We start from the raw sequence: 25,701 nt of genomic DNA, 5'->3' as shown, positions 1-25,701 counted from the left end.
AGAGCTGATAGATTACTTTAAAACTACACCAATCCAGCCTTTCGGAGAGTACCTCACTTCCTACGCCACGGACATTGATTCTGTTGAAGAGGTGGAGCTATCAGTCATCCCTAAGCGTTTTGAAATACCTGAAAATATGCCAGAAACAAGGCAATTTTACTGTCTTTTTTCTTTTTTCAGGATTCCAAAAATGAGCTTTATGATGTGGTTCAAAGTAAACCTATCATTAAGCTAGGAGTGAGTGTAAAGGCTCTAAAAAGTTTGTGGGAACAAACAAGTGATTCTCATCAGGAGACAAGTTCAGTTCTGCCCCCTAAAAGTAGCCGTAAACTCACTATCTCTACTTCCTTTGACAAAGACAGCCATTCACAGGTAACCATATCGACTACCTCCCTATCTCAGATTTCATCCCTTTAGTCTTTTATTTGACATATCTGATGTTTAAATATTCTTGTACTGTATCATTTATATTAGAAGGATATGAGGATTCCACCTTTGCCAAAGAAAAATGCACCACTTCGGAATTCCTTAAGCACAGGTTATCTTGGTCCAAATCTTTCTCATGATAAACAACATCTCTTTGAGCCAATGACATCTAAAGGGGTTGACGAGAAACATCATGGCACCATAAAGAGGGATTCCTTGGACACTCAATTAAAGTGTCCTGAGAACATTCTCCCTATATCTATACAAACAAACCCAACTCCCCAGGATAAATACAATGAAAAGTCACAGTCTCTGGCATTTGACCCCTGTGACCCTTCATCCTCCCCCCCTCCACAACTTCCACCCCAAACAGCCTCCAGCTCTTACGCTTTACTTGTATTTGAAAAGACTCATACTGAAGCTGGTCAGGTATCCCTGCAGCCCAATCCACTCTATGAGGGCGTGTGCACTAAGAAGGATGTCCAAACTGAGTCAGATTATGAAAATCGCACAAAGATCATACACAAAACCGATTTATTTGAAGACACAAATCAAGTCATACCTGACCAATGTGACGATGACACCTATGAGTACCTACTCCATGGGAACGATAACTGTGAAGATATCCCAGCATCAGACAATAACACATATGCAAGTTTGGATGAGATGCAACTACACTCAGTGAAGAAGGTAAGACTTGACATTGTTTCAAGCAATCAGAAATGTATGCAGTGATTGTGGGGTGTAATAATGATGCAATAATTGTTTTTATAGAATCACAAGTGGTGGAAATTTCGTCAGGAAAACAAGAAAAAGTAATATGAGGTGGCATCATGAGGTGATATAAATGCTACAATTCTAGATGAATGTAAAAGCATAATAAACACATTTCAGATTTTATTATATATTTTATTAACTTTTCGTTCTATACACTTAATTTCAGTGATTTAAAGGCATAATTTTCATGTTTGTGTGTATACTGTATATTTGATAAATATCTAGCTACAGCTACAAAATTATGAAAATTGTTCATACAAATTGTTATTTTATGTGATCATCATGAAATATATTTTAAAAACATGTATTGGAATAAAATGTATTTATATTTAAAATGCTCTGATCGTCTCTATTCTTAATGTTGCGCTTTAACCTTGATCTTATCATTCTATTTCTATTGTGTGTACTGAATTGTAGTACCAGCCACCTTAACTCCTTCGGCTTTAACAAACCAAACAGTATATGATCTATGTATCCATCACACTGTACAATGTAATAGATTGTCTCCACGTCTCACAACACAAGACAGAGTAACTTAATTAAGCATCGGGATGATATACAGTAAGTGCTCTGTATGAGGTTAGTATTGAATAGTCTAATTGCATTGTGATGTAAGCGTGGCTTCTTGTTGTCTCCTTCAAAATTAAGTACTGAGACTACAGCATGTGTGAATCTCTAAAATTCTTTCAATATGATCTGTTGACTTACTGTACGTATATAAATATATAAAAGTAGTCAGGAAGCCCTTCATACATTTGCATTTATATTTACTTCTATAAAAAAAACAAGAAAAAGCTCCTCACACTTTCTCATTTTCACTATTGACTTGTACTGTAAAAATGTATCTTGTATGAGTAAGAAGCAGTCTGCATTGGCATCCCCTTGAGTACAGGTCTTACTTTCACAAATTTCTTCCAGACAAAGTTCTTTGTCTGTTCTCTTAAGATATCAAGCTTAACAAATACCATTAACAGTCACAGCTGATTTGAACCTGTGATTATCAGCTGATCTTGAACCTTATGGCAAAGGTTCAAAAGCATTTATTTAACTTTAAAGATGTTCCCAGCAAGGACAGAAAGAGATGAGATGATGAGGATGTTGATGATGAATTGAGTGACTCAGGAGTTCTGTTCCACCCTCTTATATTCGAATATGGAATAAGCTGTAAAAAAAAGTGCAACCCCACTTTAGTAGAAGGCCATGTAATTCAAGCCTGGGTGGTAAGCAAGCCATTATGTGTGCTAAAGTACACTCTTAAAAATAGAGGGTGCTTTAAAATGCCATAGAATAATCTTTTTTGTCTGAATGGTTCTTTGTGGAACCAAAAATGGCCTTTTAAGCACCTTTATTTTTAAAAGTGGAGAGTGTATACAGTATATAGCCCATGGATTGGTCAACTCTAAAAGGTGTATGTTTTTTTAAACCAATCCTATTTTTAGCCATAGACAACAAGCAATACAAATAATTTGAAATCAAGATAGCATCTTTAAGATATTAACCTATATAATTATAATTAATGAATGTCGATGATGTCTATTTTCATGATCAAGTTCTTTATATTACCTTGTATGCTGTTAAAATGCAGTGTTACTTACCTGATGAAATCAGGTGCCTTCCAGATCATGTTTTTAAAGTCAAGAAGTGAGAGCTTTCCATCTCCATCTAAGTCTGCCTCTTCCATTATCCTTTGAGCAACCAGTCTCCTCTCCTCCAACCTCAGTTCCTTACCTGTTAGTCTGGCCACTGTTTCCTCAACATCCTTCTCACACAGAAAACCATCATTGTTGAAATCTGGGATGCACACAGATCAGGGATGATTCAAGATGATGTATATACGCTCTTGACTATATGAGCTATTAGGAAGTAGGCTACATGAATTCTGACCATAAATCTTGAAAGCATATATCATCTTAAGTTCTAGTGGCACCATTTCACTGAGGATGGAGAACATGTCCATAAAATCATTGAAGCTAAGATTTCCTTTGCCATCCTCAGAGAAAGTCTCAACTATGCGTTGTCGGAAAGGATTCTCCTGTATGGGGAAGACAGAAAATGAAAGGTTATGGGAAGAAGACCACGAGACATCCAAGAGAAACTTGTAATGAACAGCAGTATTACCTTAAGCTCTGGCATGCTGATAATGAGGCAGGATGGGAGAGTTATATCAGGGCTATTTGTGTAGTCTAACGGGATCAAGTTTGGGGCGAGCTCACGGAATCGCCTATGCAGTCTGAAATGGAAGAAGGTCAAAATCTTTTATCTAAACTAGATTTTTAAACTTTAGGAATGACAACCTGAAACTTGCATATTTCGAATAGTAGCAATAACTTTAAAAAAACAATGAAAGTTAATACAGTATAATGACTGCCTAGTGCAAATAAGAAAACTATGACAAAATAGTTTAATCTGGATAAGGAATATATTGTTTTGCACTGTTTTACACAACCGGACAGTACAAACTTGTTAATTTGGCAGAAAAAGGCAACTCACTCATAGCTTTAGAATGTTAGATGACCACCCAGCTAAAATTACAACATTCCCTCACAGCATTACAATCACCTTTTCTATTATCAGAGCCGTTTACTCACCGCAAGATTTCCTTTCTAGTAAAAAATGTACAATCCTGTGGAAAAAGAGAAATAAGGAAATGACCTGTAAGCTAAATGTCTGTGCTTTCCAACCTTCTATATTTAAAAAAAATGCTTACCTGGTATTCCTCAAGCTGTTCTTCTCTAAAGGTTACTTGTTTGTTCCCCATGTCTTGTCTTCAAACAGACACATAGCCTAGTAGATGCAAACCCATACACCGGACGCGACCGACGCGACACGACAACGGGTTGTTCTAAAGGGATTGTGGCGTACCGCCGCGCCGCATCCAGTGTGCACAAAATGTTAAAATATAATCGGTTCTAACGCATTCTATTTTCTTTTGTCGCATCACATCGCGCCGGTTACGCAGTTCCAGGTGTGCCGTTCACACTGGAGGGCAGAAGCAAACAAGTGCCGAAAATAATCGTCCTCCAGCAGGCGGTGACATTGCACATCCAAATCAACTATCCTCGACACGATAGGTAACTGTAAAGATTTGACCGTATTCTCTTTTTGTGTAAGAGATGTTATTTTAACACTTTGGGATAAACTTATTTAACCACCTGAGTAGGGAGTGCGAAATAAAGCGCAGAAGCTAAATACTTGACGACAGCTGACCACTGAGATGTTTATAGGTTGTCTGTCTAGCTAGCCTACTACATAAAAACGAGTCGTGAGGTTATCAAAAAGAAATTGACAGAAAAATCTTATTGCACTGCTTATGGTAGCCTACGCCGTACTATTGTTTTCCTTTACGCTTTTCCTTTACGCTTTTAAGTCGGTAACATAAGAAACAAAAAGGAAAAGTATTTTCGTTGCCATGATAAAGGGAAATTATTGTAGGATTTTAGGGTTTCCCCTGAGCAACAAAACAACAAAATCTGTAGTTGGGGATATAGCAAGGTTTCGAATGTCAGCATCACAGGGACAGCGTGAACAAGTCGGTATTTCCCAAGATGTACAAGTGAAAGTTGTTTCAAGTGTCCCTGTACCCCGTGACGGTCGTTTCTTCGGGATGACGTCACGGGCGACACGCCCAACCTCTTCCTCTCTGCTGTGGTCACTGAAGTCGGAAACGCAAGTTCAATCGCATCTTTTATGTACCGTTAGCCGAATACCGTTACTTTGCTACCGGGCTAAAGCAAGGTTGACAGACAGAAATCAACAGGACATGGCGAAAACATACGACTATCTGTTCAAACTGCTGCTGATCGGAGATAGCGGAGTGGGCAAGACGTGTCTGCTGTTTCGATTCAGTGAAGACGCGTTTAACACCACGTTTATCTCCACTATAGGTCAGTTTACCGTTCCGTTTTTTCCCCGATTTGCGTGTAACATCACAGGATCTTTGTAACGTTAGGCCCATGGGAGTGGAAGATAACGTTAGCGATTACAGAGACGTTAAAGCGGAGTTTACGTGAACGTGTGCGTCTGATGGAGTGACAGGAAGAGGCCGGGGATGTGTGTCAGTCTGTGAACTGAGCTGTTAAGCTTCATGTCATTTATTCCGCTGTTTAAAGTGACACAGAGCCGATGTTTGATGTTAAAATGTCAGAATCTGTTGGACAAACAGCTTTCATCTGTCACTCTAAAATATGCCTTTGTTTGTCGAACTAGCATAGCAGTCTAACGTTAGTTAGCTATGTGCTAGCAGTGTGGACTGCACTTTATTTTGTGTAGTTTAAAAGAAATGTATGTGTTTAGATTGACTCAAGAGTTAAAGGTGGAGTGGAGAAGTCCACTTGACAAATCAAAGACTGAACATGGAGGGGGTGTACTGTCACAGATGGCTTATCTCACACTTGATTGGTTGTTAAAAGGGACGTCAAATTTGACGTATCATTCCGTTATACCATTGAAGGTTGATACTAGAATATTATTATGCCCTGTTGTTGGGTGTTTGACACACCTTTAAGTCAGGCCTATGAGCACTGTGCTTCCAATATGTAATTTCCTGTGAGAAAACTGAGCGAGAGTTCCTTGACCTTTTGTCATTGTTATGCCACAGACTTCCCCTATTGCCATGAACAATAGTGCTGTGTCATGTCCTGTCCAGGCTTTCATTGGTGGCAGGACTGTACATCTCTGTTGGTGCTCATTATAGACTGCCAAGTTTTCTCATAATGGTCAAAAACTGGGATTACGTTCTATATCTACTGAATGCAACAAGTTTGCATACATTTGTAAAGACTTCGGCAACAATGAAGCCATTTTGTAGGCATTGACCTAAAGGGGCAACAATCATCAGCTCAGGCATATGTTACGCCATACTGACCTTTCTACACATTCCATCTCTATGGCTACGCCATGAAAACGTGCTTATGCGCCTGTTCCCTTTTCTTTGGAATGAGTTCTGCTGGGTTTTCCCAGATGAATCAGTTTCACACGTTGTTATTGTAGGATGTTGCTGTGTCAATATTTCATAAACTCTTAAAACTAAAGGTGCTGAAAAGTGCTTCACTGCGATACCATAGAGAAAAACAGACGAACCATGTCTTTCTTACAATTTTATAATCTGAAGATCGCTTTTTCGTCACAAAGAAGAACCTTGAGTGCGACAGAATGGTCCTTCGGAAGCTTAAGGTTTTCTGTGGTACCATTTAGTGGACCTTTATTTTTAATAGTGTATGTTTTATAATATTAGGTTACAATAGATTGTAATGCATAAATGCTTGTGTTATAGGAATAGACTTCAAAATCAGAACAATTGAGCTGGATGGGAAGAAGATCAAGCTGCAGATCTGGTAAGCCAGTGTTTCACAGTAAAGTTAAGTTGATTTTTTTGTACAGGGTAGACAATATTTATAAATGTGTTTTGGTTTTGCCGTAAAGGGATACAGCTGGGCAGGAGAGGTTTAGAACCATCACCACAGCATATTACAGAGGAGCAATGGTGAGAATTTTACTGACTAAACAAGTGTATTGTACATTTCTGTAGGTTGTTATACTTAACCCTGTTGTTTTGTGACCCACCCACAGGGCATTATGCTGGTGTATGATATCACAACTGAGAAATCATTTGACAACATCAAGAACTGGATAAGGAACATTGAGGAGGTGAGACAAACACTTAGATGTTAGAGAAAATAACTTCGAAATCACAGGTACAATAAAACCCTTGCATTCAAAGTGCTGTGCCCACTTTCTTGTAGTTAGTCATTTTTGCGTTTGGTCTGTTTGTTTCCAGCATGCTTCTTCAGATGTCGAACGGATGATTTTGGGAAACAAATGCGACATGAACGATAAGAGACAAGTTTCTAAAGAAAGAGGAGAAAAGGTATGGTAGTTTTTAAATGACCAAAACTTAGGACCAACTCACACTGTCCCGATCGAACCGTGCCTGTGCACGTTCGACACCCAAAGCCTGGTTCCATTTACTTGTGTGAGCGCTCACAGCCATGCTCGGGTGCGGTTCACTTACTCACCCCTGGCCTGGTTAGAAGAGGGGGGCTCGAGCGTGATTTGGTTTGGAGAGGGGGTAGTATGAGCGCAAATCATGCTGGATTGCGGAACTCAAAGCATGACGAAAATTATGCGACTGTCAATTCCTCCCTTAGATTTAGCAGTCTCTGTGAAAAACATCTGATACACAGCACACTTACACGTGCAGGCGTGTGTCAACTACTCCAGATATAAGGTTTGTCAAACATAATGCAACACTGTATGTTACGATCGGCTTTATGATAATAAATTAAGCGAGGGTGATTCCAAAGCATTCTCGTAGGACAATGATTATGTGCTGCACGCGTGAAGTTAAACACATCTGAAAAGCCACAAACTGAACATTACGATGGATTCCGTTGTGCTGAGAGAGATCGCTTTGTTTATGTTTACTTCAAAGCAGTCGCATCGTAATGATGAAAGCATGCTCGGGTGCCGATGGTAAAGTACTATGTGAGCAGGGGAGTGGGGAGGGGGGACAATCGTTCTCGGGCACAGTTGAGAGCAACCGAGCTACACTGTATGTGAGTACGCCATTGCTATGTGTATCTCTTCAGTAAGTCCAGAACAACTAGATTTTTTAGATTAGATTCAACTTTATTGTCATTACACATATACAAGTACAGTGTAACAAAATGTAGTTTAGGTCTAACCAGAAGTGCAGTTAGCAAGTGCAGGATATACAGTTAGAATAAATACAGAATACAATAGTGAGAATATAATACAGTGGGCATGGACTATAAAAATATTTTGCAGTAGGTGTGTTCTATGAAAATATGACAGTAGGTATATACTATGAACAATATATACAGATGACTATATACTATGAACATTAATGTACAGGTGGATATGAACAGATAATAATTTAGACTAAAAAAGTGCAAGTGACTTAGGTATGCATAAATTATTGACATTGGCTATTAAAGTTGCAGTGCAATAGGTGAATTAATGCAGTTGTTGAAGTTGATGCAGTTATTAAAGTTACGGTGCAGTATATGAGTTAATGCAGTTAATAGGTTGCAGAAAACCCAGCAGAACTCATTCCAAAGAAAAGGGAACAGGCGCATAAGCACGTTTTCATGGCGTAGCCATAGAGATGGAATGTGTAGAAAGGTCAGAATGGCGTAACATATGCCTGAGCTGATGATTGTTGCCCCTAACTAAGAAATCCAAAAGCAAGCTACAGTTACATTAACAAGCTAAAAGGTCTCTCTTTTTTCATATAGCTAGCTATTGATTATGGAATCAAGTTCCTGGAAACCAGTGCAAAATCCAGCACAAATGTTGAAGAGGTAGGGTACATCCAGTCAAATTCTATATGATCAACGTGTGCATCAGATCATTAGAACACATCATTTTTTGATCTTGTACCATTTTTTTTCTCAATTATAGGCCTTTGTCACACTTGCCAAAGACATCTTGACCAGGCTAAATAGAAAAATGGTAAGAATGCCTATGTTAAAATCTTGCAAAAATAATTCTAATCTTATTTAATATGCTCACCGATGCAGAACACAGCAACACACTTATATGAATAAAATGTCTACTCTTGCATAGAATGCTTTTATCGTATCAATTTAAGTTTTTGAAAAAGTTTATATTTGTCATTTACCTCCGACACTGGTGTTGAACTGTTTCTTTTTCATGTGCCTGTTTGCATTCAGAATGAGAATAACCCTTCAGGAGGCGGAGGAGCAGTGAAAATCACAGAGAATCGATCCAAGAAGCCCAGCTTCTTCCGCTGCACTCTCCTCTAACCCGGCAACTCCTGCCACCTCTGTGTCAATGATCTCATTCCTCTGTGCGTGTCTGAGCTCAGTATGCGTGTATATGTGCGAGCGTTTACAATACCACTGGACTTTCAGCTGTTAGCTGCTGCTGAGAGCTCTGGCCTGCCTCATCTATATATACTGAAGGCCTGAAAGATTATGGTAGATGAAGGACTTGGTTGAGCTGTTCCCAAAAAGTTCCCTTTTAATCAAAAATATTGTCTAGTTGTCACCCCTTTGCCACCTAACCTCTCAGCCCGGGTCTGGCCGAAAAGTGCAGCCAGACTTGAATCTTAGAAAGCGACTATTTTTTATTTTCTCTAAAATATCATTAACTCGTTGCACATTGACACATTTTTGTTACATTGATAAAGTGCTTTGTCACATCATCATTTATTGAAGGAAAATATGCAATAAGATTACAGATTATTAAACTGACAATGAAGAATTTTGACCTAAAGTAGCGATTGAAGAACTAGACGGTTTGACAGTTACAGAGGTCAAACTGAAGGACATGCAATATTTATATATATTTTATTTTGAACTTTATTTTGGGTTGTATTTAAAGTCCATTTTACATATATTTTATTACAGCTCCTTTTTAAAGTTTAGTTTGTGTTACTGTTCCAAAGCCGCAATAAACTGTGGAATCAAAAGCAAAGTTCCACAAGCTGCCGTCTTCCCCCTTTGCTTGAACTCACATCATTAACCTAAAAGAGACCAAAGTAAACAGACATTATTACAACTGTGATGAACTAACTGGTTTTTCAAGGTCAACATTCTAATCCCTCATACAGTATGTATAGAGAAGAAAGAAAGAGGGATGAGACCCTTACGCTTGTTGAAGCAGCAGCCAGCTAGGCCCTGTATATTAGTACATACAATATATTTCATTTACTAATGGTATTATATTTTTATACTCTACCAGCGTAAGCATCTTTTACTTACCACTGCATATAACCCCCCTAAAGCATGTTAATCTGTGCTTTTGTGAGATTGATTTATTGTCAATACGTATGTTTTTTAACTCATTGCAGTATTCTGTCTTTTTGAATTCCCTCTTTTATATGAGCGTGAAGTCATGTAATGTTTACAGTACCATTGCAATGTTGTTTTTCTGTACGTCATGCACTGTTACTTCTGTGTGTGTGGTTCTGTTGTAGAACCTCCTCACTGCATAAACCACTGAGGTCCTGTCACTTTAAAAAAAAGAGTGCAGGGTTTTACTAGCCTAAATCTGTTCATTGAAGGTTTCTGTTTTTTCGCTTATTGTGGTGGTACCAGGCCCCGATAGTGCTGTAGAATTTTTTTTATATCGTTTGCACTGATTTTAGGGCAAAAAAGTATGTTGATTGATTTATACCTTTTAAAAGATAACACTTTCATTATCAGATTAGTTCAAAAATTTTAATTTGGGCTTTGGCTATCACGAAAGCATAGCATTGTAATCAAAAGGCAGCCCGTTGTGATATGTTCCCCAATGTTTGAGTTTGACAAATGATTGATTCTACTCTTTATGTTTAAGGGTGTATGACTGCTTGAGTTCCATTGGCATCAGTTTGACAAAACTCCTGCTCAAAGTCATGCCATTTCAATGGCCCTTCAGTTATGATTTGAATATGTATGCAGACACATTTGCATATTATACAATGAAACTGTGACAGCACTCAACCTCCCGCATGAACATAAACTCTTTCTGACTATTCAATGCAAATGTAATGTCATATTTTAAACATGTCTTCCTTGATTTTCTTGTCTTTTCTGCAATATATCTGTGTTAACTGATCATGTAAAAAATATTAAAATATCTTTTATAAGTTACTAAGATGCGCTTAGATTTTTATACACTGTACATATTTTCATTCTATTCATTTTGAGAAAGTAAGGGAGGTGATGTTAATCAGTTATAAATAGCATTGTACTACTGTTATTTGTCTCCTTTATTTAAAAAAAAATAGGATACTTCATATTTACAATCTAGAATTTAACACTGATTTCCCTCTCAATGATTCAAATGATAAAGGGGTTCCATTTCACATATATTTAAACAATGCCAACAACAAAAGGGAACATGTGTACTGATTAAGATGTATAGCTTGAATCCACTCCAAGTTGGATAAAAGTCTCTGCCAAATAGTTAAATATAAATTGTAATTCATAATCTACGTTTGAAAATAAAATGTTCCCCTCTAATCCCCTCCCAATAAGTGTACATAGATGGTCATCATATTTTAACATACTTCTCAGCAGTTGAGCTGAATGTCACTTTTGACTTACTTCAAATCCACCAGGACAAGTCATGTCTGTGTGCCTGTTTCCTCACTGGATGATCTGTGGTCATTGGTGTTGACTTCAAAGGCTCCTGCCAGGTCCTTTACACTGCTGGCTGCCCGAGGTTTACCTATGATGTCTCTTATGTTCTTCACCTTTCGTGGGTTGGTGTTTAGACTCTTAGATCTGAGAGATGGGTACATCCTGTCCTGTGCCACATACAAGTGATCTGAGTCTGGCTCCTCCCCCTTCTTGTCTCCTTCCTCTGTGTTCATGCCGTCCGTTCTGCTGTTTTCCTCTGACTCATTCATGTCTCGCTTCCTCTCATCGTTCTCGTCTTTATGTATCTCTGTGTTTATCCTCATTACCCCTCTCGAAGCTTGTTCTCCATCCTGTATCTGTTTTGATTTCTCTGAAGGTGAAGGACTGAAAGGGAAGGGATGAACTTTGTAATCAAAGCGTGGGGGCCAGCGACCTAAAGTTGGAGATCTGCTAGTTTGATCCTGTAGGCCGTGGGGCTCTGAAGCCCATGTATTTCTCTGACTGCCCAATCTTGGCTGTGCCACGGAGGCATACAGAGTACCGCTTTGGGATCTGTTCTCATAACAAAGCGAGTTATTTTGTGCTTCAGTGTACTGTCTTAGGGACTGTGCTCTCTCCAGAGGATGACAGCCTGCCGTGTCCAACTTCATCACCTTTACCATTTCAGTCTGGATTGGTGCTGCATCTGACAAAGCCTGTGGGTCTTTCAGAAGCTGAGAATTCGGTCCGCCATCCTGTGCCTCACAGGGCGAGATGAGAATGTCCACATTAGAGCTTGAGCGGGCTCTCTGCTGAAGAGGGACCACTTCCAGCGTAGGACCGTAAGAAGAGACATGCTCAATGTTCGCAATACTGCAACGGCTGTCTGAAGTCCTTTGCCCCTTCTTCTCTCCTGAGGTCTCCTCAGCTGTCGCACGGTCTTCTGCATCTAGGTGCCAACGGTACAAACTGTAGCCATCAGCACTGTTAATACTGCTACGGCGATGCAGACCGGACTGGTCGTACAACAGTGAGCTCCCAGATCGAGTGCGGACCAGTTCACAGCGTTCCATTCCAGCCAGACGTTCTAGCGCATGCATCATTCGACCAGAGAACTCTTCCAGCTGAGCCAAGCGCAGGTCCACGGTCTGCAGAGAGGCTTTCATGGAGTGTTCCCGTTCATTCACTTCTTCTAGACGCATAGACATGTTCTCAACCCTGTGACAGACAGTCAATGGAATAAACCAATAATAACTTAACAGGCACTTGGTTTTTACACAGTACCTCTGGGAAGTGATCCGGATTCTCTCGTCATTGGAGGAATGTGTCTCGTCTTCTTTCTCTCTGAAGTATTCTTCCACACACTGCTCTTCAAACTCATAGAGACTTTTCAGTTCTTCAGGACTAAGAGTCAGCTCTGGCAAAGAGCAGATAGAAGTGATGATGTCAAAAAGGAATAATGCAGGTAATATTGTTTTATAGTATTAGCCATTTTTACACATGAGGCCTGTTAGATTTGAATTGCTGGATTAGTTTTAGCCAGGTTGCTACTCTTCACACATCAGCACCTAAGTGCAGTTAAAAATGTTATGTCACTTACTGGAAATGACCTCAAAAGAGCTGCACAGTCAAGTCATAAGAAAATCTCTAAGTGTTCTAGTTATGTTGTCCCATTTCTTCTTCTACTTGGGTGGAAATAAACTATTTTTTATCAGTATCTGTGCAATCTGGCAACAACGGCTCTCAATTAAAATACCATTATGTTTACAGGAAAGGGTTTGTGTGTTAAAGCATGTATCGAAGGCATAGCTCATCTAAAATGAAAATGTTGTCACCATTCATTCACCCTCATGTCATTTGAAACCTTTCTTCTGTAAAACACAAAAGATATTTTGAGGCATGTCTCAGTGGTTTTGTGTCCCTACAATAAAAGTCAAATGGGGCAAATGATGTTTGGTTACCAGCATTCTTCAAAATATCTTCTTTTCTGTGTTCTGCAGAAGAAAGAAAGTCATACAGGTTTGAAAGTTTCATTTTTGGTGAACTATCCCTTCAATTTAAGTAGCAATAAACAGCAATAACTAATATTAACTCAGTCCACGGTCTCTCTCATCTATCTCTCCTTCTTGTTTCTTCCTGCAACAACAGCAAAGGCGTTTCAACACTATGTATATGTGGCTGAAGATGATGAGGGGAGGTGGCAGCACTGGCCGGTCGTGGAACGTCATGATCAGCTGGTAGCGCTGAAACTTCCACACTTGGTTGGAGATGGATTTCACTTCGAAGAACGTGTTACTGTTAAAGGAATGTCATTTGAAATGTGTTAACATTACACTGCCAATAAGAGTAGGTGCTTATTGTATTATCATGGACTCACTTGAAGACAGCGATAAGCAGGTTCACCAGTAGGATGTTGGCTACCAATAGGTAGCAGGCCATGATGGCAGGAGTGAGCCAGGCCCCAGGTATACATGGAGGAAGCTTTTTCCCATCTTCATCATACATGTTATCACCACAAGGTGCTTATAACACAATCAGGATGAGTTTCTTATTATGTGACTATAGTGCAATATAATGTATAACATTTGAAGGATCTTATACTCACGATTAATCTCCATTGCATAGACTTGAAAGTAAAAAGAAAGAAAGTGAAGATCAAGGTTTATTTATTTCATTTTATGAAAAGTCATCTTATAGTGTAAATAGTCATTTTAAAATAGTGGCACTTTAATGTCTTGTAAAATTCCATTTAAAAGAAGTAAACAATTCATAAGAAATACTCCATAGCATGTTCATGTACAAGATTCGTCTTACTTTTATATCTTGTTCTGAAACTCACTTCAGTGCTACATTTTGAAAAGAGTAAAGGCTCCAAACCTAATGTCACAAGGGCGGGTAAAGACCGGCACTGTCACACACTCATCCCACACGAGTCCGTGGAGGTCAAATGCCATTCATTGTAAATGGTGATGATGAAAATGAGATGAAACACAATCATGAACTTCAACAAAGAGGGTGGAATGGAGATGTGATGGATCATCCACACATGAATCAGGAAACAGAATCTTACTATGAATTCTAGTCTTACGGTCTATCGAGTCAGCAAACACTTCTCCATAGATCATCCAGTAGGGCATGTAGAAGATGTTCCTCGCCAGGCGCCACGTCGGCTCCTCATCAGGGTGTAGGATGGCCTGGCGTGCCACTCCGAAACTCATAAGGACCACGAGCATGATCACCACAAAGTACAGCATGTCGATCATCTGCACACACACAAATTAAATATTATTTGTTTAGTTTGATATTTAGCATAAAAAAAGTTTGTGAGCCAATAATCTGTTATTCTTTGAGTTCTTACCATTTTACCAATCATCATGACATATGGTCCCAAATACTTGTTAACTCCAAAGATGTCAAGGACACGAATATACCAGAAGATAATGTCTACGCAGTAGATGACCCGTCCGTAGCCCATGTAAGGCTCATTCTGTAAGCGTAGCAACAACCCCATAAGGAACATGGTGATGGCCGCCAGGTCAGTGATGTTCCAGTACTCTTCTAGCCATACATTTATTTTCTGTTTCAGCTTTCCAGGCTCTGACATCAGAATCTACACACAAACAACAAAAACACAACAATGCTCAATATAGCATACAATTTCCTATGCATGAATAAAACTCTCAGATCACATTTGTGCAACTAACCTGTCTTACTTTCTCCAGCCCAAGAGTGATGATGTAGGAGATGACAATCCATTCCTGTAAGGATGGCCACCTCTCCATTTTAACCAGGATGATGTAATTATACAACATCAGGTATACCAGGTAAGCCGTCTGAGTATACATTAATATTCTGTTGTCATTTAGGAAATCATTCAGATTGTTATTGTGTCTTTGTTTTTATATTACATACCGTATTAAACCAGAATTTGGTAAATGGAGCATTGAAGAAATAATAAATCTTCTTCCCAACAGGAACCCGTTTTTGTTTTTTATCGTCTTCCTCGTCACCTTTCTTAGATGTCGCATCTACACTTACAGTGCCATCCTGAACACAAACATCCACCCAAAGAGGTTTCACCTCCTGTAGATCCATGTAAACTATACTTTAATATATGTATATATCTTTACCTTGTTAGATTTATCATCCTCCTTGTCTTTAATCTCTTCTTTGTCCTTGGTGTTCTGGTAAGACAGATCATCTCCAGTCCTGAAGTCCAGGAGAAGGATGGCTGGAGGAAAAATGATTCCAAGGATCACCTGTGGATTACATGGAAAGAAAGCATTGATAAATCTTAGTCAATGCATTATGACTAATGAATGCAATGGAGAATTTAATGCAGACCTTGAGTCCATTGCTCTTCCCCACCCGTAGACATCCCATCCACATGTCGGTGAGTAGCATCTGGCTGCAGGTGTGAGCTATGAAGTCTCTGTGTTTGGCAGCCACGGCCAGTTTGAGACAGGTAGAGTTACTCCAGTTCTTCAGCTCATAGGTCAACAGCTTCATGGCCACCTGTTCATCGTGCTTGTATGACTGATCTAGCAGTTCGTAGGCTAACTGACCAAAATCCCTGAGTGGTGTATGAGAGAAAACTGTTACAAATTACAAAAACAAGAAGTTAAAGATAAAATTCTTTAAATTGCTCACTTTGAATTGTTGTCTAAATCCTGAGAAATGTCGTCCACTAGTTCACTCCGGGAAGATTCATGCGCCATGGCTTTATAGAGTTTACATGCCACCAGAGCTTTAGCCATGGCCTCCTCTCCCCTCTGCCAGAGGAACAGGGCCATCTTCTGGCGCTTCATGAGCACAGCCCACACCATCAGCTCATGGAAGGGATACTGAAACCTACTGACCTCTGGATCATCGACATCAATGTCGACTTCTTCCTCCTTCTTTTTTTTCTTCTTTTTGCCTTTGGGCATTGGGTCATCGTCCTGCGCAAAAAATAAAGATCGCATGTCAGTTTAAATAATATATTGTTTTTAATAGTAGAAAGAAAAGCTATTTGTGGTTACATTTCTTACCTCCATTCCCAGAAGTTTGAGAGCTTTTGGCTACAAGGAAACCATGGAAGCAGAGTCAGACATTTTGTTCTTTTATAATCTTTGAAAATCTATCAATAGTAAAGAAGTTAACAGAAATGCAAAGCAGCTAGAATTCTTACAAAGAGGCCAGAAGGAATTTGTAAGTGGAAATGGAAAGATTAGCTGCAAACTGTAATTTTACAGAATTTTTGTTTAAATTTGCAGTATTTTCAATTTTTTTTAAACAATTTTAGTGTGAAAAAACATGAAAAATATTTGTACCCTTTGCTATTACTCATTATTTATTATTCTAGGTAATTGTAGGATATAGTAAAAGGTTTTGTATAATGGGGGTGAGACTCACTCTTTTCAGTCCATAGAGGTTATTATAGAGTATTCTGAAACTTTTTCTTGTATAGTTACAACGATATGCTCCTCCCATCAGGTACTCTAGAACCAACCCAATGTCAATCAGAGTGATCTGGTAATCTGGTGGTAGGTTTCCCTGAAAAAAGTGATGAGATAATGCCATAAAATAACGGTTGACCTTCCTCTGTTTCTGGAAGGTCAACAAAGAGAAATATACTTGAGGATTAGCCTGAGCTGTATTGACCTTACAATTACACACATACAGACATTTAACATGCTTATATCAGCTATGAAATGTCAAATTAAAAATCATAGTCCAAATTAAAATATAATACCTTCTTCACATCTCTGACCACAAAATGCAGTGTGTTGATTGGTCCTAACCTCTGAATGACAAAAAGAATTATTAATGTACAGAGGTCTAAGCTTTACGAAAACATATGCAGAAAGGCTGCATGCTTTATCTAAACAACAGATTATTACTGTTTATGATAATGGAAAGCTGGACGCACAAATTACGCTTTCAAGGCCATATTGACTGGAATGAGGGGATTGTAAATTAGTGAAAGCTTTTATAGCTTGGCTTGCATGTGGATCATTAGGAAACAGCAAATAGAAACTGCAAACAACACAGTTAAACAGTGAGGACATAAAATGCTCTAATGTTTTATTGAATTAATGTTTGTGAGCTGACTGTGTTATAGAGCTCCTCCAGCCGTGGGATTGTGAGGAAACGGTGGATGTTGACGCCATTTTCAATGAGCAGCTTGACAAAATCCACTCTGTCAAGCATGAGCGCATCCATCATGGCTTGTTCCAGAGAATTTACCTATTTCGCACATCAGCACACGCACACATATGTAAAAAATTAAACCACATACTGACTTGTGTTTAGATATATGCACAACAGTGAGGAACACATCAAAAACACAAGGAGAAGATCTAACCCAGTTAAGCAGCTCTAGTTTTCTGGGGTCTGTCTCTTCAGGAGGTTCAAGTTTAGCTTTGGCACCTTTTCCCTTCTTGCCCCTGGCAGGTTTGCCTTTGCTGGGACGAGTGGTGGTTGGGCTCTTTGGTTTGTCCTGCTGACTTGTGGATGCTGTGGCCAGGGACCCAGCAGGCTGACAATATTGAAAAATAAATTGATTAAATGAAAAGGGCAAACTTCCAAACAATTATTTGTATTATATATTTGCATCTATATTTTCTTAAAAGAAAAACTATAGACATTCTTTGTGTTTTGGGCCCTTGTAAGTCAACTGTATATGCCACCACCTACAGGCCAGTGTTGTCCATGGACGAAGATCTGACTGCGAGCAATATCCACTCGATTCCAGGCTAAAGCCAAACTCAGCTGGTCAGGAGCTGAGGCGTTTGTGCCTAATATAGCCAAATCAAAAAATCACATTAATGCAAAATCAAAACATTAACATAATGATAAAGATAAAGTAAAACTATTGAATACATTTTTTAAAGAGAAGAATGCAAAACTATAATTTTTTATAATTTGTAACTGCGGTACCTTTCAGTAGAGCAGTTAAGATGGCCATCTCAATATCCTGCTGACCCTCAGACGCTGTGCGAAACACTGTGATCTTTTGCAGTACAAAGATAAAAAAACATGTGGATTGCATAAAATAATAAAGCTATTAGACTGTACACAGTATGTGCAGTGTATTCAAAGTTTCTCAACCAAGGGGTTGGGGCCTCATAATGAAGACAAATACAACATTTAAATAAGCTAAATCAACTAAAATCACGATATTTATTTCTAGCAAGCTGCAGAATATTTTATTGGGTAGTAACTGAGCTTGCACCAGAGAGTGGGTGCATTGAAGAACATATTCACAAATGCCTTAAGCAATGAGTGATGCAATAAATACAAACAAATGCGTAAAATAAACACTAAGGGGTGGTTTCCCTGACAGGGTTTAAGCCTAGTCCCAATTTGCACTGACATATCTTAAAATATATAAAAATGCGATTGTTTAATTTTTTTTGCTAGGGTGTGTTTTTAAAAACAACTTAAATATCCTATTTGGCCTAGTCCTGTCTTAAGCGAATCCTTGTCCGGGAAACCACCCCTAATAGTAATAGACTATTCTTGCTCTATTATGTACATAGATGTGTAGTTTATTGTATCGTGTATTTTTGCCAGTGGCAGTAAATTGCATAGGGATGGTATAGTTGAATGGGAATGGAAGTAAAAATAAACCCAGTAGGGGTTTTAGGCACGGGCGAAGTTGAAAAATTCAACTCGCGCAAGTTGAAAAATCAAAATTTTGCCGAAAATTCGTGCTGCCAATCAGCTTGCTCTAGTAGGGCCGTGATTATTTACATTTAGCAGACGCACTTTTATCCAAAGCGACTTACAAAGAGTTCAGGTAACAAGAAGGGAAAGCCTATGTGTCATACAAAAGCAAGGTGCTTATACAAAGTTACTAGTTTCAACAAAAGCTAGACCGCTACCTGTTGAGAGAAGAGTGTTAGTGTACGTTTTAAAAAAAAATATTTGTCTGTCAGGTATTCGCGAAGATGTGCGTTATTTGGAAGAAATTATTATGACTAAGCGAGGCAGAAGCCCCTCCCATGACGCGAATTCAATTAGTGGGCTAAAGTCAGTCACACACCACCTCGACTTTCTTCCAAATAACGCACATTTTATCCATAATGCAATGAATACAGGCCTATAGTGCCTGCACATTTTTGTTTTTCAGAATTGTGTGAAATGGCTAATAAAAATTAAGTAATACAAAACGAATATGGCCGTTTCCTGAGTGACAGTGTTGGGGGGCGGGGGGAAATCTGTTGATTGTCGAGTGCCAAATAAACAGAGATGGACAGGAAAAGGACGAAGCCATCAGGTGCACAAAAAAAAAACGTATTTGAGCAATTGAGAAATATTATTTAGCTCAAAGGTGGTCTCTCCCAGGGTGCAATTCTCTGTAGAACCGCCACTGAATAAACCCAAAATATTATTTGACCATTGAGATGGAGTGAGTGTGTTCTCATTTTCTAAGAAGCTATTTGTGTTAACATGCATTTTTTAAAATAATAAATAATTATATTAATGAAACAGTGGGATCTTACTTTTTTTTAAAAGCAACTAAGTTTAAGTAAAATGTGTCATAATAATTAAAATTGCACCAGCACGACTCAAATGTACTTTTTGGAACAATTTTGTAAACGTATTTTTGTTTAACATTTTCAATGTTGGCATCCATTGTAAGTTGACTATAAATACAATAGTAGGTTCCAGGCATCATTTTTGTTTTCCACAGCAACCTTTTAGACTAACATTAACCAGCTTTACGAATGACAAAAAATATGGAATTGAAATTGGAAATTTGTACCTTATGTGAAATGACACATGGTAATGCATGATATGAACAAAACAAATGAGACCAAAGGGATGATAATGATCTTTATTTTCAGATATTTAAAACATTGCATAATCCCAAAAATATAGTTTGAATATGTTATGCCATGTTATGGTACAGCAAAAGATATGGTGTAAAGTTGTCTTTGTGTTTTTTATTATATACTCACCAGTTCTCTTTTCTTCATGCACTCCATCACCATAAGATAAATCTGCTGTGCCTGATTGCGGTTGTAGCTAAATGTCTTCTGTATGGTTACTAGAAGCTGATCTCTAACACTGTCATTAACCAGTCTGCACCAATAGACCAAGAAATGTGTTCAGAACCTATTTGCAGTAACTGTTAACAGTAGTTAGTTCACTTAAAATATTTGTATTCCTGCTATGGAAAGTGAATGGGGACAAATTTAAGGTCAGCTACTCCTTAAACTATATACTGTAGATTTACGCATCTGGATTACATTTTTATCCAAAATGACTTATGAGCTACAGGTGTCATTTCTTAAACTGAGTCCAGCAGCTGCTACAGATTTATCAATAATCACTGAATCATCATCAATAATTTTCTCACCCATCCTCCTCGGAATACTTATGAGCGAATGAAATGATATCTGACGCTCGACCACTACCGTCACACACCACCACAGGGATGGGAGGATCCTCGCGCAGACTCTCCAGCACAATCGAGATAACATTGGGACCCCCCTCAAGAATAAGACACACCACAGGGACCCCCTGACCAAGACCTATACAAACACACATAAACTGTAGATTTAAGTACAAACATGGCTGAACACTAAAAGCCGCTTTTGGGCATGATTATAATTGTTGTTTTGACTGCAGGATAAGTTGACGGCTGGACCCCCCTTTGCTGTCCTTGCCTCATCTGGAATTCCAGGCATAGGATGACAAAGGGAAACCCAGGAGGTCACTGATAGGTCTTTCCATAACCAATCCAACAAAAAGTTGACTTAACCACAGATCACTATCGTTTTATCACTAAGTTTAACTCACGTGTGTTGATCTTCTGCAGGGAGATGTGCTTCTCCAGCTGCCTGCGCAGACGAACCTCAGCGCCATACTTTCCATGAGTGCCATTGTCGGCCAGAATGAAGTGGGAGTGGCTGCTATTAAGCACAGACAGTTTGCTGAGGGGGTTGGACATGGTTTGGTACGGTCGAGTCACCTGGACAAACCATAAACACATCACTTAGAAATCTCTACAGATACAGATGTGTACCGTTGAAAATGCAAGTAGGCCTTACATCTCGTCCAATCAGGTCCTCTTTATTTTCCACAATGCCCCAGGGTGCTATTCCAATGGCACACACCTTCCCACGAGACTTGGATGAGTGATCTTTCAGTGCATCTCCTACATGGCGAATCACTCCTTTGTAATGTGACGGGAAGGAATAAGCGATAAAGCACATTACCGTGTCATGCGGTGAAGTCATATGAATTCATTGCTCAATATCAAAACCACATGATTTTGCATCAGGAGACTGATGACCAGATTGATCCAGCTCACACCTCTTCCATCCTATATTACTGCTTTTTTAATGTAATGGCTTAGTTTAGTTGATCACCTACTCTACCTGTGTTAACTCCCCCAGTGAAGATCCAGGCCCCAGTGGTGACGGCTGCTTTTATCAGACCCTTGCCAAACACCTGCTTGAGTTTGGGTTGCAGGTCAAAGTTCTGCAGACCACCATGCACAGAGATGAGCAGGGTGGGAAGCTCCAGTTGCCACTCTTTCACCATTAGATGCAGAAGATGATCAGGTTTGCTATCATAGGACACACGGATATACTGTTGAAGGGAAATAAAGAGAGGAGAATAAGACAAATGTAAGGGCAACCATGTACAGGACAGAGTTAGGGACTGTAGTTTGTGTTGTTGTTAACTATCATAAAGTACAACAATGAGAGCTACCATGGCCTTGTTTACATGACCTCCTCCTTGGAATTCGATGATGCCATATGCGTCAGTAGGAGTGACTTGTGTGTGTTTAGCAACAGACCATTTCTCTTGAGAAGGCTCATTCTGCAACCCCTGTACTTCATCTGAACTCTTATTGGTAGAACCAGGAAGAATAGCCACATGTTGGTTTACCAGCTGACCACAACAGCACCTACAACAGTTCAATGAATTCAAATACTATTTTTTTCTGGTTACATGCAGCATTTTGTAACCACTGTGGCTCAAAAAGCAACATTTTAATGGGTGCTAAATAATTTACAACTTATCATATGTGCAGCATTAATACAATATTGATAACCATGGTCTCCATATTAACGTTGAACATAAACAATACAACAAATATTACTGACTTGTTAGGCTCTTTACTGGCAAATGTATGAATGCACTCCCTTTTAAAAAATGTCCTTTCAATCCACGCCCTCTGAGTCTGTAAGACATAAAACAGATAAACTGTTACTATAATCATTTAAACTTTAGTTTAGAGTTGACAAGCTTGTTTGAGCATTATATCTATCTTCACTAATCCTGACATTTCAGCGTAAATGTTTCCTAAATCTTTGTTAATAATTTCTGTTTTTTTTTAAATAAAAATTACAAACCTATGCAATCTACAAATTCTATCGGTTTATTGAAATAATGCCTGACACTAGGATGCAAAAAAAAAAACACCAAAATTGTAAAGGCTAAAAACCCTTCATAATATTATCAGAACCCTCTGACTAAACCAATGCCTAGTCAACCATACACACTTTTATACACAAACACTGCTGTGTACATTCTTGTATTTGTTAAGAAAAAGAGGTAACGTTATACAAATACATGACAATCTACAGAAAATTAAACCAAAAGCTTACTGGCTGTACCACCTTTATGAGTGTGGTTGCCTGATGCTGCAACGTGCTATCAATAAATATCTGTTTAGATAGGAGTTTACTATCTTTAAACATCATAATTTAACATGACTTGATTTTGCTAGTGATGTACTTACCCCGACAAAATCTGCTGAAGAGAAAGAGACAGCACAATACTATACAATGTCATACTTGTTGTGAAGTCAGTTATTTCTGTGGCCTTCATTTATGGAGAGTTGGTTTTAACTCTGGATCACATGTGCTGGACCACAGTCTCAAGTCTCATGACCACCGCTAAAGATAATCCTGCATGGTGGAACCTCATGACTAATTCATTGGAATATCACCAAACTAAAATCCACTCTGAGATGAGAGGAATGACCTCTAATCTAACATGCTAATCCCTCCCATATGCCCCCACACCTCTTCTTAGTGCTATTTGTTGAGAAAGACGAAAAGTAGAAGCATAAGATTATATAGAAAAATGGAAATGCCTAGAATGCTTACTAAAGCCAAAGTCCAAGGACTTTTGCCAGTAATATGGTGCAACATCAGGTGTATATTTAAAACTGCAAGAGAGTTACAATCTTTTTCAAAGAGGTGACCTATAAAGCAGTCTAATATGTAGCATCACCATATTAAACTCAGATGGGAATCAAATTAAGCAAAAGCTTTCTCATTCACAAAGGGCAGTATCACTGAAACATAATCTGGCTTCGTCCCAAGTACATGTCAGATTTGTGTTAAGAACATCTGTCGACAGCTTTTGACATCTTTGGATTTGGACATTTTAGAGCTTCATTTCTCCCAAATCCTAAAAAGTTTAGTAATAGAAACACAAATGTGGAATTTCTCAGGAAAGAACTAGAATTTAGTAATTATTTTTATTACAAAAAACTGATTTGATAGAATTTACAAACAAAAAAGTTACAAAATGTAATAATACAGAGATTAAGATGTGTATAATATAAAATTATAATAATTGATTTTTGTTTACAAAACATGTATGAATTTTTTTAGGAAGAATATACGTTTTTAGCATCAATCTATTGTTTTTATATACTTATATACTGTAAGTATTTCTAACAATTGTCTTTCGGGCCAACATACGCTAAACAAAGAAATTGAGTAAAAAAAAAATAATTGTCTTTGCAAGAGAATTGATTGTGAAAAATATGACATTGCTTTAAGAACATCAACCAACATTTTACTTTCCTTGAGGTATCTACACAGCAAAAACAGAAACGTTGCCCTGAGACACATAAATTGCATAAGTGTGGTCTACAGTTTTCACAAAAGCTGCCTTGGCAGGTAAACTAAAAAACCTGAAATATCTGAAGTACACATAAAGCTCCATAATTAAAAGTCCACAAAAGCTTTCACATTACTGCACGTCTACCCGTAAACTACATAAAGGGGCTCTGTGAAAAGCTTATATAAAAGATTATTCTCTAAACAAATCAACCTGATTGTCTGCCAGAACAAAGAATTACATGTAAAGAGAACTTTTCAAAACTTCCCAATATTATGCAATGCAACTCAAATAGGTACCATGAGAAAATAAATCTATTTGACATTAACAGTAACTAAATGTTCTTCCATGTTGATTTATGCTTATTTAATTGCAGATGCTGCCATTCACTCAAATATATGTTTGTTTCGATAAGGAAAAAACACAAAGTGGTGTGTCACAACAGTGTTGTAATATTTGTCCTCCATAAGGTACATCCCATCAAGCTGATTTCAAATGATTTCGGTTTCACTGTAAGCCCACTAAGTGTGTCTTTGTCCACTTGTGCTTATGTTGGGCTCATTTCACAGAACCCTGCATTAATCACATAAAATTGAGAATTAGAGTGAATGGGGTTTAAACCACCTAGGTCAACGCTCTTAACTCTGCCATTACCAGAGATTACAGGACAATGCAGAAGTCAGGTTCAGTACACATATGTGCATGTCTGCGCAAGTGTGCTTTCGCGTACGAAGACCAGCTTGGGAATTAATGCGTTCACTTGGTGAGTTTTCACATGTCAGTCTGAACTATTCACAAATGTCTGTAAAAACCCAGCTAACGTAATTTTGTGTGTTTTATTGATTTCAATCTATAATATTGACTATAAGGCCATGTCAAAAGGTTAAATCACAATGAAATTAATGGTTGAAATTAAACTTTAATGCTTGCTATCTCATAATTAGTTTGGGAGACTTTAGCCTGATTTTCACAAGACAGGTCACAAAATTATAAGATAAATGACAAAAATTGCCTTATGTTACTAAGATATTACACACCAAATAGGGATTAAAGAAATTACCAGATTTTTTTGAAAGCATTACGGTTTATATTTCAATATTAGTTAAATCTTACTCCCTGCATTGAATCCCCCAAAATGTAAGACATAAATACAATGTCACTTACCTTCCTAAACAAAATAAATTCAATACACACATCTTTTTCCACTTTAAGTTAACCTATTCTCTATAAATTGTAATGGTTGGAGTTGGTTATCAAAATATAACTCTCTTACCTTCTGAGATCCAGAGGAGGTGCGTTTGATTGATGCACGCTTAAAGGAACCCTCTTTGCCTCGTCTTCCCCCAAATCCCCTGTTCTCCATAACAACATAGACTCCTTTCCCCTCTCTGGCCAGACGCTCACTTTCTTACGATGTTCATCACCAGCCTTACACTATCTCAAAAATCAGCTATAAAGAGATACTAACATACCGACAAGAGAGAATTCCTCAATAAATCCTCTTTCAGCAACCCTAAATCAGACCGAGATAAACAGAAAGAGAGAT

The 25,701-nt window shown here is 38.4% G+C and overlaps 3 protein-coding genes across 4 annotated transcripts; 1 reads left to right on the top strand and 2 right to left on the bottom strand.

Moving 5' to 3' along the window:
* Nucleotides 1–1,317: 1,317 nt before the first annotated feature.
* On the bottom strand, nt 1,318–4,863 carry LOC306898213 (calcium and integrin-binding family member 2-like). Its single transcript, XM_079463513.1, has 6 exons — nt 3,911–4,863; nt 3,792–3,826; nt 3,322–3,433; nt 3,088–3,235; nt 2,799–2,994; nt 1,318–2,365 (listed from the first exon to the last, which is right to left on the bottom strand). Exons 1-6 carry the CDS (start codon nt 3,959–3,961, stop codon nt 2,344–2,346), a joined length of 564 nt encoding a protein of 187 aa, XP_079319639.1. The 5' UTR covers nt 3,962–4,863; the 3' UTR covers nt 1,318–2,343.
* rab8b (RAB8B, member RAS oncogene family) lies at nt 4,720–10,848 on the top strand. The gene is made up of 8 exons (XM_079463480.1): nt 4,720–5,087; nt 6,476–6,536; nt 6,625–6,685; nt 6,772–6,849; nt 6,980–7,069; nt 8,460–8,525; nt 8,626–8,676; nt 8,898–10,848. The coding sequence occupies exons 1-8, from the start codon at nt 4,808–4,810 to the stop codon at nt 8,988–8,990; spliced, it is 780 nt and encodes a 259-aa protein (XP_079319606.1). The 5' UTR covers nt 4,720–4,807; the 3' UTR covers nt 8,991–10,848.
* On the bottom strand, nt 9,362–25,701 carry trpm1a (transient receptor potential cation channel, subfamily M, member 1a). Of its 2 annotated transcripts, XM_079463493.1 has the most exons (28): nt 25,429–25,701; nt 22,403–22,479; nt 22,005–22,203; nt 21,668–21,881; nt 21,338–21,462; nt 21,087–21,258; nt 20,644–20,818; nt 20,243–20,366; nt 18,216–18,288; nt 17,973–18,073; nt 17,641–17,814; nt 17,388–17,522; nt 17,029–17,079; nt 16,689–16,829; nt 16,325–16,354; nt 15,945–16,234; nt 15,639–15,867; nt 15,425–15,553; nt 15,207–15,341; nt 14,999–15,127; nt 14,653–14,904; nt 14,365–14,557; nt 13,900–13,920; nt 13,672–13,816; nt 13,387–13,589; nt 12,579–12,711; nt 11,280–12,512; nt 9,362–9,712 (listed from the first exon to the last, which is right to left on the bottom strand). In XM_079463493.1, exons 1-27 carry the CDS (start codon nt 25,516–25,518, stop codon nt 11,300–11,302), a joined length of 4,953 nt encoding a protein of 1,650 aa, XP_079319619.1. In that variant the 5' UTR covers nt 25,519–25,701; the 3' UTR covers nt 9,362–9,712; nt 11,280–11,299. The 2 variants fall into 2 exon arrangements, with proteins under 2 accessions (XP_079319619.1, XP_079319618.1); XM_079463492.1 differs by lacking the exons at nt 9,362–9,712; nt 11,280–12,512; nt 12,579–12,711; ... (17 more) ...; nt 20,243–20,366; nt 25,429–25,701 and adding an exon at nt 23,041–23,120 and having other exon boundaries at nt 20,567–20,818.

Source organism: Barbatula barbatula, assembly GCF_947034865.1.
Source record: "Barbatula barbatula genome assembly, chromosome: 1".
NCBI lineage: Eukaryota > Metazoa > Chordata > Actinopteri > Cypriniformes > Nemacheilidae > Barbatula > Barbatula barbatula.
Note: the sequence above shows the minus strand (reverse complement) of the source record. Positions and strands in the feature narration are given on the sequence as shown.

What these genes read in the sequence shown, in the direction of transcription:
- trpm1a (XM_079463493.1), bottom strand. Translation starts at nt 25,518, where the DNA reads ATGGAGAACAGGGGATTTGGGGGAAGACGAGGCAAAGAGGGTTCCTTT. An exon ending in CCGTAAGACTAGAATTCATA is followed by an intron (nt 13,921 to 14,364) that starts GTAAGATTCTGT and finishes TTTACTTTCAAG; the next exon opens with TCTATGCAATGGAGATTAAT. An exon ending in ATCCGGATCACTTCCCAGAG is followed by an intron (nt 12,513 to 12,578) that starts GTACTGTGTAAA and finishes TGTCTGTCACAG; the next exon opens with GGTTGAGAACATGTCTATGC.
- rab8b (XM_079463480.1), top strand. Translation starts at nt 4,808, where the DNA reads ATGACGTCACGGGCGACACGCCCAACCTCTTCCTCTCTGCTGTGGTCA. An exon ending in AAGATCAAGCTGCAGATCTG is followed by an intron (nt 6,537 to 6,624) that starts GTAAGCCAGTGT and finishes TTTGCCGTAAAG; the next exon opens with GGATACAGCTGGGCAGGAGA. An exon ending in CCAGCACAAATGTTGAAGAG is followed by an intron (nt 8,526 to 8,625) that starts GTAGGGTACATC and finishes TCTCAATTATAG; the next exon opens with GCCTTTGTCACACTTGCCAA.
- LOC306898213 (XM_079463513.1), bottom strand. Translation starts at nt 3,961, where the DNA reads ATGGGGAACAAACAAGTAACCTTTAGAGAAGAACAGCTTGAGGAATAC. An exon ending in AACAGCTTGAGGAATACCAG is followed by an intron (nt 3,827 to 3,910) that starts GTAAGCATTTTT and finishes CTTTTTCCACAG; the next exon opens with GATTGTACATTTTTTACTAG. An exon ending in ACTAGAAAGGAAATCTTGCG is followed by an intron (nt 3,434 to 3,791) that starts GTGAGTAAACGG and finishes CTTCCATTTCAG; the next exon opens with ACTGCATAGGCGATTCCGTG.